The following is a 15,347-nucleotide window of genomic DNA, read 5'->3' as shown; positions in this document are numbered from 1 at the left end:
TGTCTCCACACTTTCAAAGTAAACACCACTGCGGCTAACTCCAAATCATGCGTTGGATAGTTCCTCTCGTGAACCTTCAGTTGCCTTGAAGCATATGCTACCACATTACCCCCTTGCATAAGCACTCCGCCAAGTCCTAACTTCGAAGCATCGCAATACACGACGAACGACTCTTTGGCATCAGGTAAAATCAACACGGGTGCAGTAGTCAATCTTCTCTTGAGCTCTTGGAAGCTCTCCTCACAATTACCATCCCAAACAAACGCTTGATCTTTCCTCGTCAACTTGGTTAACGGTAAAGCCAACTTCGAAAAACCTTCGATGAATCTTCTATAATAACCGGCTAAACCAAGAAAACTTCTAATCTCTGAAACAGATTCCGGCGTTCCCCACTGTGACACAGCGTCAACCTTCGCAGGATCTACCGCGATTCCTCCACTTGAAATTATATGCCCCAGGAAACTCACCTCTTTCATCCAAAATTCACACTTTGATAACTTGGCATACAACTTCTTCTCCTTCAAGACTTGCAAAACAATCCTCAAGTGCTCTTCGTGCTCTTCCTCGGATTTTGAGTAAATCAAAATGTCGTCGATGAACACCACCACGAATCTATCCAAAAATGAATGGAAAATTCGGTTCATATACTCCATGAAAACTCCAGGTGCATTGGTCACACCAAACGGCATAACTGAATACTCGTAGTGCCCATACCTCGTCCTAAATGCAGTCTTAGGTATGTCTTCCGTCTTTACTCTAATCTGATGGTATCCAGATCTCAAATCGATCTTACTAAACACACAAGCTCCAACTAGTTGATCCATCAAATCATCTATCCTCGGAAGTGGATATTTATTCTTGATCGTCACTTTGTTCAACTGACGATAGTCTATACATAATCTCATGCTTCCATCTTTCTTCTTCACAAGCAATACTGGCGCTCCCCATGGCGAAACACTCGGTCGAACAAACCTCTTCTCAAGCAGCTCTTCAAGTTGCTTCTTCAACTCATTCAACTCTGACGCTGACATTCGATACGGCGCCATCGATATCGGACTAGTTCCAGGTACTAGGTCGATAGAAAACTCTACCTCTCGCTTTGGAGGCACGTCAGATATATCATCCGGAAACACATCTGGGAATTCACAAACGATCGGTAACTCTTCTATCTTAACTCCTCCTTCGAGTTTCAATGATGCAAACATTATGAACATCTCTGCATGTTCTTTCAACGCTTCCGATACTTCCTTCCCGCTCATCAAATGCAAGTTCTCCTCCGGCTTCGGAAAAACAACGGCCTTCTCACGACAGTTGATATGAATCCGATTAAAGATTAACCAATTCATACCAAAAATTACATCCATACCACTAAGTGGAATACATACTAAATCCATACCAAAATGCTTATCAAAAATGGTTACGGGGCAATTACGACATACTTGTCGAGTAATTACTGAACCATTAGCAGGAGTTTCTATTTCCATCCTACCCATCATATCCGTTAAAGGAATACTAAGACGCTTCGCACAATCCAAAGAAATAAAAGAATGCGTCGCTCCCGTATCTATAATCGCAATTAAAGGAGTGTTATAGATGAAACACGTACCTCTAATGAGATTGTCCTCAAGGCTAGCATCCTCTCCACTCAAAGCAAACACCTTGCCCATCACCTTCTTGGGCTTCTTACAAGTCGGACTCTTGTGGCCTTCCTCACCACAGTTGAAACACACCACTTTTGTCCTACACACTTCGGTCTTGTGGCCCAGTTTTCCACAATTCTTACACCTATCTCCCTTCTTCGGGCAATCATAAGACATATGACCCCTTTCTCCACAGTTATAACAACTTCCATTCGTCGGCTTACCACCACTTGTATTACCCCTACCGCGGTTATCATAAGGTTTTCCGCGCTCTTGTCCTTTCCCTTTTCGGTCATTCGCAGCCTTGTAGTAGTTCACCTTGGCCCTACCATCTTCATCACAAATCCTACTTTTGTTCACAAGGGTCGCAAAATCCCTTATCTGCGAAAATCCAATCATATGCTTAATGTCTGGACGTAGACCACTTTCAAACTTCACACACTTGTCGTTCTCCGCTTCCAAAGTGTTGTAATGCGGGCTAAACGCACACAAAGTCTCAAACTTGACGGCATAGTCAGCTACCGTCATATTTCCCTGTTTCAACTCCATGAATTCCACTACTTTCTTGTTCTTTACATCCACAGGAAAATACTTAACCAAAAATTCTCTTTTAAACCTTGCCCATGGTATAGCCATACCACCGGGTCCTAGCCTCAACTTGGCATTCTTCCACCACACGTTCGCTTCCTCACGCAACACATATGTCCCAAGGGTTGTCTTCCCTTCCTCGGAACAATCCATTGCTTCAAAAATTATCTCAAGTTCCTCCAGCCACTTGTGAGCTCCATCCGGGTTGTAACCTCTGGTAAATGTTGGCGGTTTCTGTTTCACGAACCTTTCCAACCTCATCTCTACCTCTCTTCCCGGTTGATGATCTCTAACCACAATGTTGGTGAGTGCGGCCAAAGCCTCCGCAATCTGAGCATTCGTTCTCGCAGCAGCCATGATTCCTGAACGAATCATAACTAGACGTTAGAAAGTACTAACAGTGTTCCCTACACATGCTCATACGGGGAAAAGAAAAGTCCTAATTGGTTCACACGAACCGACCTGCTCTGATACCACTATTGTAACACCCTAACCCATACTACCCTTAAAAACGTAATTTTAAAAACTTTTCAACAAGTGTAAAGGCAGAGTGCCACGCGGTAATTAAAACACAAGCATACACACAGAGCGTCACGAAATTTAACATGAAAAGCAACAGCGGATTCCAATCAAACAACCAAGCATGCATATATATATACATAAGCCATATTCATCCCTAAGGATGTCACTTATACAAGAACTAGCATATCAAAAGGTAACACCGATATACGATGAAATCCAAGCGTAATCCCCGACTCGATGTTACATTACCAGAGCATTCACTAATTACAAACTCTAGTCAAAAGCTAGTACTAAGAGGAGTAATCTATGCTAAGTCTCCTCACCAAAAGGTACTTCAACACCACGCTAGAACAGCAGTCTAAACGTCGGCACAATCCTCAGCCTGAATATCTGAACCCCCAAAGGTCCAGCAAATAACACAAAGCAGAGAGTTAGAAAACATAATCGCATATCATACGAGTATAAGAAAGGTCTTACACTTTCGAACTACATCATGCACATTCTAACTCACGCCAAAACATCGCCCTAAACAATTATCAATTAATAAGGTTCAACACAATTCAACCAGATAATGTCACATACCACTTATCAAATATATGCGCATTTACCCTAAGGTATCTAATGCCAATTAATTCACTGTCATGCCATCCCTAGACATAACTAAATGCATGTGGTACCAAGGTATCTCACCAACGGTGGACCAAGAACAGTTTTATATCATGCTGGATATGTCGGAACTTACCGAACCATCTTATCTCCCTTGGATAAGCCAAAACAGTTTTATATCCTGTTGGATAGCAGCTCCGGACTCATGGATTCATCTAATCCGATCCTCGGCTTCATTATGGACACATAATCCATTTTCGTTATTGGAACCCAAGTTTCCAATGTTCACATACAATCATGAATGCATGATTACTTTTAAACACATCAAATACATGACGCTATCTAGCTCGAAGCTATTCATTCACTGATGCGGAAACACAATTCCAACATCTAACACATTAGGATAACACAATATCCTATCACTCAATTCATAATTATTCACATGATAATTATCTGCATACTCATTTTTATACACACAAGGTTTCATTTACACTTATGTCATAAAACATACATCATTCTCTTATCATTGCAAATTAATGCCAAAACATATACATTGCTCACTTTAAGCTACAACTTATTGCATACACGTTTATCAATCATATAACGATTAACAATAAGCATTAACAGTATCAACATGTATCAACAATCATGTAAGGATACTCTTAAACCATGTTACAAGTGCCTAAAATACACTTACAACCCATAACAAAAGTTGCAGGTTCAGTACTGTTCGCTAAGCGAATCCAAAGCGAACAGGTAGCGAACTTATTCGCTAAGCGAATCTCAATTCGCTGTAGCGAACTACATCAGAGGATTACAGGTACATGGCGAACAGGTAGCGAACTTGTAGCGAGCTTATTCGCTGTAGCGAACTCCTGTTCGCTAAGCGAACTACACCAGAAAGAAAATCTGTTCTTGAGTTATCTAAGGCGGTTTAACACTAAATCAACTCAAAAATTCATCCAAACATGTTATAAATTCATATAAACAGCCATTCCAAACATATATGGTATCAAGGAACATTAATCATCCCTTCCAAACATCCAAATACCTCTAATAATCAAAATCATGGCAATTTCTTGGGTTTTAAGTAACTTTCATAAACTTTCCAAAAATGATCCAAACACATACATATTCATCATGGAATCAAGCTAGTGATTAACACATACAAGTAATGATGAAGAACATCACACTCACATACAAAATCTTAATCAAAATCTAAAAGAAATTGAGTGGGAGAGTTCGGGAACGGAGACATAGACAATCTCCCCTCTCCTTACCACTCAAGAATCATGAATTCTAATCTCTTACCTTAAGCAAAGATGATGATCCAAGCCTTCTCTTGCTCAAGCTTTCTCTTAGCCAAAACCCTAGCTCTTGCTCTATCTTGCTTCTACTCACTCAACTCAAAGAAATGAAGTTATGATACTATTCAAGGTTGATATTGCTACTTATACCACTTCTCATGTATCATGAACCAAGCCCAATTGGCTTAGGCCCATGCCTCTCACGCCCATAAGCCCAAAACAATGGTTCTCGCGTCTAATAACTTACGTTCGGCTAAATAATTATTCGTCGCTCACTAAAATAATAAAAGCCAATTAATAAATAAAATACATTTAATAAAATATACGAATACGAAAAATGGGTCGTTACAGAACTTATCAGGTACTTGAAATTTATGAAAATAAAGAGATCTCGACAAATTATGTCATGAATGGAATCCGATGAAACCGAAAGAAAATCAACGTTGACAGTGTTTATTTATATAATATAGCGCTATATATGATAAGAAATAATGAGGATCATAAATCAAAGTCTATTAAGGATTATAGACAATGAAATAATTGACTAAATAGATAGACGTAATTGATACAAAATTAAACTAGCTTTGCAAAGCGGAACGTTTTTGGACCAATAGTCCATTCCATCTGCAGATGGAAATAATTCGATATGAATAAATTTTCAAGAGAAAAATAATGAAAATCAAATATTTAGAGTTTGAATTGTTATTCAAGTATATTGATAAATGTCTATCTTTTATTTTCAATAAGCATATTCACCTAAAGTGAATTTCAAAACTTCTTTGTAATTAATTAAGTTGAGTAGCATATGAAATACTCAATTTATGTGAAATATGTGTTTTAACGTATTTGACTGGCTCACTAGATAATGATGATTATATGAAAATCCCAGAAGGATTTAATTTTCGTAAGACACATATATATTGGAGAGATGACTTAATAAACATGAATAAGTCTCCTTATATACTCGAGCAACATCTATATGCATGTCGTATAATATTCCTGTTGAATATTTCCAAGTGAGAAATATGAAAATGACAATTTGTTCATTTTAAGAAAATATTTGGCAATGAATTTGATATATTTAAGATTTATGTCGATGATAAAAATATGATCAAGAGACTCCTGAAGAGCTTGAGATATTGTCATTTCTTACAAAATAAGTATTTGAAGAATATTTTGTGAATCATGAAGTTTATATACAGAAGGTTCTAAAATGATTCTATATGAAAGATAAAATCAGTTACGTTTTGTAAGATCACCGATGTAAACAAATGTCATTTTAGAGTTCGAGTAAATGATGAAGAACTATAATAACAATCTCATGAAATAAAATGATGCGGAAAGTTTAGCACTATATGAAATAGATCAAGAATGTGATTTGTTTTGAAGTACGCTATTCACCTGATACAAGGGGTTGTGATTTTTCTAATAAAGGGTTTTTCCTACAATTCAACATGAAGATCATATCACAAACACTGCTAATTTGAAGAATATAATAACGAAGATATAAGATTGTCAACATGTCATCACCAATCGTCAAAGCTTTGGAGCAACTAATATTGAAGATTATTTGACATTTTTCTTCTTAGATATATTTGTATTTATCAGGGGGAGATATAAATATGTTAGGCACTCTTTTTCCCTTCACCATGGTTTTATCCCACTGGGTTTTCCTGGTAAGGTTTTTAATGAGGCAGTTCACACACAAAAGACTATGTACTCTTTTTCCTTCACTAGGATTTTTTCCCAATAGGTTTTTTTTCTAGTAAGGTTTTAATGAGGCATATCCTCAATGGACATCTAAGGGGGAGTGTTATGAATATATTAGTAGATGTCCATTAGTCTTGACCCATATTCATTGGCCCATATATTGTCCTATAAATAGAGCATATGATACAATGTGATATACATCTTGAATAGAACAATACAAGAGTCTATTCTCTCTTCTCTTTCTCTCCTTCATCTCTTCTTCTCTATTCTTGTTATTCTCTAGGAATAGTTCATAACATATAGGTTTTAAAAGAATAAATAATAATTGTATATCTTACCAAAAAAAAATTGGATGTTAAATATACTTGATTTTTTAATTTGGTTAAAAAGAAAAGTAGTCTTTTTATAATACTTTGGGCTATTAATTTACCTAGTTTTGTTGACCCAAAAGCCCAAATAAAAGTTATAACCCTAAAATTGAGATTTCATTACTCCTATTACACAACCTACTTGCACTAGGCTTTTTTTTTCTCTCTTTTCTTTGATTCTTTTCTCCTCACTATTTGTTCTTTCTTTTCTTTCTTCTCTCTCTCTCTCTCTCTCTCTCTCTCTCTCTCTCTCTCTCTCTCTCTCTCTCTCTCTCTCTTTCATCTCACTGATTTGTTTTTTTCTTCTTTCAAACATGCCTAATATTGATTTTGTTAGCCAAGGTTAGACCTTTTCGGTGATTGATCTATGAATTTCAGTTCATGGGATGAAATTGTTACTTTCTTCTTGGAATATTCAAATGGGTTAATAATTTTTAGCAAACATTTGTTTCATTTATATTGTTATTATTTTTGCCCTATCCAATGTTACTTTTGTTGTGCTTTGGATATCAAGTGAAAAAATTAAGCGTAAAAAAAAAATGAAATAAAAAATTTTAAAAAATCTGCCTGCAAATAAACCGGCCGGTTCAAAAAACCGCCCGTTCGCCGGTTTTGCCGGTTCATTTCGGTTTCCATCGGTTTATTAGCATGCTCGGTCCAACAATCAGACCAGACCTGTTTACCTCTGATTCCCGGTTCAACCGGTTCGTCTGGCCGGTCCGATTTTTAAAACACTGATTAGGAGTATTACATGGTCAAAGAGAAGAATTTATGAAGAAATTAACGGTTTCAAGAATAAAGACTAAAGGAAAGAATATTCCAACAGTTATCTAGGGCATTTCCCACAAATATCGGAGAATAAAAGTAGTGGAAAGAGAACATGAGAGATTTTATCCACAATACTATAACCAAGAAAAACCATTACTGATCGTTGTTGCGGGGGATCGAACCGCGGTCCTCCCTAGCAAGTTCACCGCCAATCACCACTGAACCAACTAACGATTCGTATAAAACTTGGAATATGGTTAAATCTACTAAGGATAAATTAGTAACTTTGGTAGTAATTAATTTTATTATATTAAAAGTAGATATAAAATACTGAGATACGAGGTGAAAATCTATACCTATATATAGAGAGGATACAAAAAAATTTGGTGTGGACTTTTCATAATAGCAACAATATCTTATTAACAAACTCACTATGATATAGTACATTTTTTAGCTGTAAAATTCTTTTATTAACAAACTCACCATAACATAAGATAAAATAGAAAATGCGGGTCACACAAACGGACACGAAACGTGCCTGTTTGGCCGCTAGTAATAATAATATGACAAAAAACTTATTAGATTTGAATGAAATTATTTGTTAGTGATTTGTTTGTTTGTTTGATGAGAATAAAGTGGAAGATATTGTTGTTTGAGAGATTATGTGAGAAAATATAGGGATACGAATTACCTTCTTGGAGATTTAGTTGAGAAATATAACATAAATTTAGTAGAAATAGTTTTTTTTTTTTTTTAAAAAAAACTATGAAAATTAGTGGGTCGGCCCATCAGGCCATGTAGGTTTTTGCTATCGGGCCGGGCTAAGCGGGTTGGACCATGAAGTTAAGGGGTCAGTCCAGCCCCTTTATATGACCGGGCCCCCCGAGCCAGCCTCTTTGACAGCTCTAATTGCGCGTCATCTCACCAGAGGAGTTGTCCGTTCTGCCGTTTAAAGCACCCACAAAATTACTTGTCGTGTATGGATACACCACTTGCTTAGAGCATTTTCAATAATGATATTTTAGTAGGTTTTATAGAAGGATAAATGTGTTTCTTATTATTTTGTTTTAATGGAGGAATTTGACATGACAAAGTGAATATCGTAAAATTTGCAAAAATAGTTTAAATAAGTCATGGTATCATGATAAATCAAACAAAAAAAGTCATGGTATCATGATTAATTTGTGCATTTTAACTTTTGAAGCATGTTAACAAGACCCTTTAAAAAAATAGTTTTTATATTTTTTTACTATTAAATCAAAATGTGCATGATACCAGAACTTACCCCAAACCAGATTAAACTATTGGTGAAAGCTAAAAAAAATAAAAAAATTTGTAACAAAAAAAATTGAACACCAATTTAACCCGAAAATTCATAAATAAAGTCCACATAGCCTATAGAGAAGAAGTACACTAGTTGTAATTGTCTTACTAGACGACGACTATTACCTGCACACACTCTAAATAAACAACATTGGCACAACAAAACACATTTATTTCTTAGACTGTTTAACAGTAAACCATGTTTGAACAAAAGTAAGAGTCAATGCCATAAAGGCAGCTAGGAAGGCAATAAAGGTCCAAGGATTGTTGAAATAGGTGTGAATACCCAGTGCTATCCAAGTCTTGTATTTATTGTAGTAATGCTCATGTATTTGGGCTCTAACTATAGGATATGTAAGTTTATAATAATCCCACATGTCGGTACTTATGATATTGAAAAGATGTGCAGCTTCCTCATCACTACCAAGGCAATTGAGCAAAATCCCTTTTCTTCTCAATATTCTCACATCTTCAGCATTGTCAATGAGCAAGTCCATGAAAGATACAAAAGAACTTATCTCATAGCAAGTATCAAAATCAGGACACATCTCATACGCTATTAGATTGAGGAATGTAGAGGCTGTGATGTCATCAACAATCATTTCAGGGAGAGTCAGTTTTGCAGCGCTGCAAAACTATGTCGATTGGCCCTTGTATCTCACGTGGCTCAAGTTTTATTCCTACTTTTCTTAGATCTTGTACGTTCCTATATGTCATCATCCTGGTGTTTTTCTTTGAACTCTTATGACCTTTATTCATGCTGTCAGCTTCGTTGCCTTTAGTGATCTAAATTTATAGATCAGAAATGGATTTAAGGATCTTACTTATAATAATATAACAATAAGACATAAATAAATATACATCACATTTACAAAGAAATAAAAAAAAAAAAAGGTTAAATAAGTGTTTCATTTTTATAAATATCTCAAATTTTATTTTTAGTCTCAAAAAAAAAAAAAATTCAGCAACTTTTGATCCTTTAATATTTTTTGTCACAACTTTTGGTCTCTACTTTTAATCAATTTTTGTGTACTTTCACATTTTTTTAATGGTTTTTGGTATTAATGTTTATATAAGAAACTCTCCCACAAAATTAATTTTAGAATTTTTTAACATAAGATGAATTATTTATGAATTTTGAAGTAAAAAATACAAAACAAAAATCATATTTAATTCATCAATTGTTAAAAAAAAAAAAATTTGAAAGACAAATTCATATAATGTACTAAATATAACCGCAAAAAAAAAATTAAAAACTTTGAATAATATACATGAGTTGATTAAAAATTATGAACCAAAAATTCATGATAGAATATTTGAGGACGAAAACTTGTTGAAATTTTTTATAGGAATTACAAATAAAACAAAATAAAAAATTGATGTTTTTAAAATATAGTGTCAGCAGCAGTAGTTTATATACTAGTACTAGTAATTAATTTGTACCTTGGAAGAAGATTTGGAGAGGATGATTTTACGCTGAAGATCAAGAAGATGAGTTGGTAACTCAGACTCATTCGGTATTGATACACTATGTTGTTGTTGTTGTTGTTGTTCTTCTTCTTCTTCTTCTTCTTCTTCTTCTTCTTCTTCTTCTTCTTCTTCTTCTTCTTCTTCTTCTTCTGAACCGAAAAACAAGCTTGAATGCGTGACCTGACTGAACTCAAAGTCATGTTATTATCTGGTGTGACCGAATTATCAGATTTAGTCTCATTTTCTGGTGTCCAATGTTTATCTTTGAGGAAATTCTTCATGATATCTATCAATTCATGCTGATCATCTTTTTCCCACAACAGCTTCAGTACAAGATAAGGAAGTTGATTCTCCAACAAAAGTACATCCATCGTCACAGGAAATAGTTGAGCATGCTTAATATTCAAAATTTCCTCTGGATTATCGTCGGCATTCATTGCCGCCGCCAAGAAATACAGCAGAGAACATCCATCTATGAACAAAATCCATGACAACTTTTCGTCAAGGCAACTGAAGCCTTTTAGAGACTCTCCGGTAGCAGTTAAAACATCCTCGGCAAAAAGACCCTTCAATTCATCAATTTTATCTAAAATTTTTTTGTGTAGATCATGTGCAATTTTGCTGGTATATTTGTTGATGTATTGTGCTGCCCACATAAGCTTGTACTTCTCTCCTAACTTGAGATTTGCATTGTCATGATGGACAGGACCTATTGACATCAACCTGGGTAAATAATACTTCTTAAATTCTTTTCTGTTTCTAAGATATTCTGGCACTTTTTGTATCTTTGGTGCTGAAATTTGGGGTGTTTCCTCTGCTTTTTGTAGCTCATCAAATTTTTCTTCAAGGGTAGTGTGGGATGCCATCATTCAACAATATTGAAGATAGTTGTGGTGTTGGTGCCTATGAGAATAGTCTGTAAAACTAATATCGAAGATATATAGTTGTGGTGTTGGTGCCTATGAGATAGTTGTGGTTGTGGTGCCTATGAGATAGTTGTAGTTTAAGGACGAATTCATACAAAATTCTTCACAAAGGACGAATTCCAACAACACCGATAGTGACCCTAAAATCCCTTGAAACCATCCATATGAGAACAACTAAAACAACAATCTAGAACAATAACCAAAAGCCGTCGAAAGTTAAACTAAAGCAAATGCATCAAATACAATCACACCCGTCCATCCTACTCTTACTCCATCTGAACCATTTTAAAATCTATGATTTTTGACCATTTGATTATATTACTCCCTTCATTTCAAATTACTTGACATTTTAGAAAGAAAAAATACAAGAAATTAAGAAATTGTATTTGTACACCTTATTTTCCTATTATACCTTATTTTAATTCACCAATATTTTTTTTTGCACACACTTTCTCTTTCCAATAAATTTAATATGTTATGTACCAAAAAAAAATTAATATGTTATGTACCAAAAAAATAAAAAAAAAATAGTTTTTCAAATCTATTATTACTAATATATTAAAATCGATTATCACCAAAGTTACTAATTTATCCTTATTACTTTTAACCACGTTGTAAGTTTTATACCCTTCATTGTAATTTCACTAATAAAAAAAAATATAGAAAGAATATAAGATAAAATACAAACAAAAAATATGATATGCTTAAAAATAGAAACAAAACAGATTATAGATTGAAACAAAATAAAACAGTTGTCTATACTCATAAAAATAGCAACAAAACAAATTAATATGATAAACTCAATAATTTATTCAAATAAAAAAGAGAATAAAATAGTCAATAAAAAATATTATAGAAAAATAAGATGAATACGCATAAAATCAGGAATATAGAAATAGAAACATAAAAAATACTATTAACTAATAATAATAATATATTAATAATAATACAGTTAATTAACAAATTTACAAAATTATCATAAATATACCTAATCAAATTTCTAATTTTATTAAAAAATATACACGGGACTATTATTTATAACGGATACGTAAAAAATTGGATAATTTATCATTGTTAATTATAATCAAATTTATTCATGTAATAAGTTTTACAAAAAATAGCACAATATTATATAACAAATTTTTAAATATTTTATTCTAAATAAATTTTATACCATAATATAATGACAAACTTAAATATTGAATAAAAATCAATGACCCGTGCGAATGCACGGGTCTTTAAACTAGTATATATAAAAGGACCGTGAAGTATCAACTATAAATCTACCAACTTCGACTTAGAAAATAGAAATTCAAATTTTATATATCAATCAGACAATTCAATATTACCTAATTGGACTAACAAACAAATAAGAATTTGATTTTTGAAAATTGAACGGTTCTTTCTCAACTGATTGGACTAACTATATCTTACTGGAAACCTAGTTTCTATGAAAGAACCATGAAGGAACTAAATCTACCGACTTCGACTGAAAAGTTCAAATTTTATCAGTTCAATAACACCTAATTAGACTACTAAACAAATATGAATTTTCTGCGTCACTACACTTCTTTTTTAATCAAAAACCGTCGAAAGTCAAACTAAAGCAAATGAATCAAATACCATCACCCCCGTCCATCCTACGTACTCTAACTCCATCTAAACCATTTTAAAATCTATGATTTTTAACCATTTGACTATTACTCCCTCCATTTTAAATTACTTTACATTTTAGGAAAAAAATAAGAAACTGTATTTTTGCACCTTATTTTCTTATTATACCCTTATTTTAATTCACCAATATTTTTTTTTTTGCACACACTTTCTCTTTCCAATAAATTTAATATGTTATGTACCAAAAAAAAAAAATATGTTATGTACAAAAAAAAATATTAGCTTTTCAAATATATATTAAATCTTTTTCGTTTTCAACAACTACTCCTAAATATTTGGAACGGAACATAAATGTTAAGTTAAAAATAAAATTATCAAGAGTCAGGATCCGTTGACACCAACTAGTTTGACACCAAATGTTACACCTCTCAATAACGTTTTAACCGATATAAATTTTATAAAATCCACCGTTGGATTGAAAGTTTACATCATATAGATCATTTGTGTAAAATTTCAGACAAATCCAAAATCATTTGATATGCTATTAAGACACATAAAGATTAACGGCATTTAAAAAAATACAAAAACCGTTAATTTTGATGTATCTCAATAACATATCAAATGATTTTGGATTTATTTGAAATTTTACACAAATGATCTATATGATGTAAACTTTCAATCCAACGGTGGATTTTATAAAATTTATATCGGTTAAAACGTTATTGAGAGGTGTAACATTTGGTGTCAAACTAGTTGGTGTCAACGGATCCTGACTCAATTATCAAAACGACAAATAATTTGAAAAAAATAAAATTTTCTAAAACATCAAGAAATTTGAAACGGATGTAGTAATAGATTTTAAATAATACATTTTTAAAAAACATAAATGTTAAGTTTTTTTTTTACGGAACATAAATATTAAGTTAACACGGCTTTTTTTACACACATTTGACACATCGGTATTTTTGACATTTTAATCTATAAGGATATGTTTGGTACCGCGAGAAGAAATTGTGAAGAAAGAATGAATTGAGGAAGAGTTTGAAAAGAGAGTAGAGTTAGAGTTACTGATGACAATTTTAGCAAGTGTACTAAATTCGTCGTTAAGTAATAAAATTTATAAGATTCGTATCCACAGGGATTGTTCTTATTTCAACGAAACAATTCAATGAATTTAGGATTAATAAATAAATTGCAAAGGGGGGTTTTCAGATTGATTTGTAGTAACAATGACAATAATTAAAATTGCAAGAAAGTTGAAACGTGAACTTTTATAAGAGAAAGACGATTAGGAATTATTTTGAATCCTCTCTTTGTCCCTATCTGGTACTCTAGGTTCTAGCCCTCAACAATAAAATTCTTATAATTACGATAATTTAACAAAATAGACCAAGTCCAATTCCTTGGCTCATCGATCCCGTTTATCTAATATAGCACCCTAATTCCTTAGGTGAGACTAATATTATCAAAAGCATGAATGAACGTTAAATTCTTAATCATACCAACTAATTCTTTATTCCTAAAGCAATTACGATTGGCAAACAATTAATCTAGTTCCAGCATAAACCCTAGGGTCAATAGTGATTTATAACTTAAAATCAATTCGAAAGTGATCAATTAACGAAAAGCAATAAACACAAGATTAACTGAATAATTATAAGTTTTCATTGAATAAACTAGAACACGTAGTTACATGGCTCAGATAGTTTCAAAGAGAATCATCTATAATTCCTAATCTGATGAGATTAGTTACTCATAATAATAATTGACATAACAATTATATAATAATACATCAATGATGAATTCACCTTGATATAAAACCCAATGGCAATTGCTTCTTCCCTCCGTGACGGCGTGAGTTCCTTTGTTCCGTTTTTTTCCCAAAAGTCTGCGTGATCTCTTTTAGGTTAAAAACAACTCATATATATATGTGTAGCATTCAATCTAACGTGCCACTAAAAAGAAGGTAATAACCTTCCTACCACATGCTGATACATCATCAAATAAAAAAGTCAATTCACATCACTGTAGCATGAGCGTTAGTCAAGGAAAAGTTGGTCACGTGTGCTGATGCGTGATGACGTCATGCGAAGGTGAACTCAGCAAAATCGCACCGCTATCAGTACTCTATCGTGCAGCGAAAAATACAGAACCTGCATGCTTGTTTTAGCTTCAAAACTTGGAATTTTTTTGTAAGTATTCTTTTTCTCCTTTTTGCTTCTTGTCTTCAAATTTCTTGCTACGTTAATTTCTTCAAATAATCTCTTTTTTTGACCATGTATTACTCTTGAAAACTAACTAAAATACTATGAAATTACAATTAAAATTAACAAATGACCGACTGTCATCAGTTACCATGTTGTTTGATTTAAGAGAAAGTGAAGAAAAATAAAAAAGAGAGAAGTGTGTTTAATTTTAAAAAGTCAAAAATATCATTGTTTAATTTTTGGCAAAAAAACATACAAGTGCATATCGACTGCGTAAAAAATGTATAAATGAGGGAAG

At 33.3% G+C, this 15,347-nt stretch overlaps 1 protein-coding gene across 1 annotated transcript; it reads right to left on the bottom strand.

Annotated features, from left to right (window-relative positions):
- Positions 1–8,868: 8,868 nt before the first annotated feature.
- Positions 8,869–11,289, bottom strand: LOC123902258. Its single transcript, XM_045951939.1, has 2 exons — positions 10,276–11,289; positions 8,869–9,618 (listed from the first exon to the last, which is right to left on the bottom strand). The coding sequence occupies exons 1-2, from the start codon at positions 11,169–11,171 to the stop codon at positions 9,588–9,590; spliced, it is 927 nt and encodes a 308-aa protein (XP_045807895.1). The 5' UTR covers positions 11,172–11,289; the 3' UTR covers positions 8,869–9,587.
- Between the last annotated feature and the right edge of the window lie 4,058 nt (positions 11,290–15,347).

The sequence above is a fragment of the Trifolium pratense genome, linkage group LG1 (assembly GCF_020283565.1).
Source record: "Trifolium pratense cultivar HEN17-A07 linkage group LG1, ARS_RC_1.1, whole genome shotgun sequence".
Taxonomy (NCBI): Eukaryota; Viridiplantae; Streptophyta; class Magnoliopsida; order Fabales; family Fabaceae; genus Trifolium; species Trifolium pratense.
Note: the sequence above shows the minus strand (reverse complement) of the source record. Positions and strands in the feature narration are given on the sequence as shown.

Bases quoted from the DNA above. Each gene is read 5' to 3' on its own strand.
- LOC123902258 (XM_045951939.1), bottom strand. From the start codon at position 11,171: ATGATGGCATCCCACACTACCCTTGAAGAAAAATTTGATGAGCTACAA. The intron at 9,619-10,275 runs GTACAAATTAAT...CTATAAATTTAG, and splicing joins TCTCCAAATCTTCTTCCAAG to ATCACTAAAGGCAACGAAGC.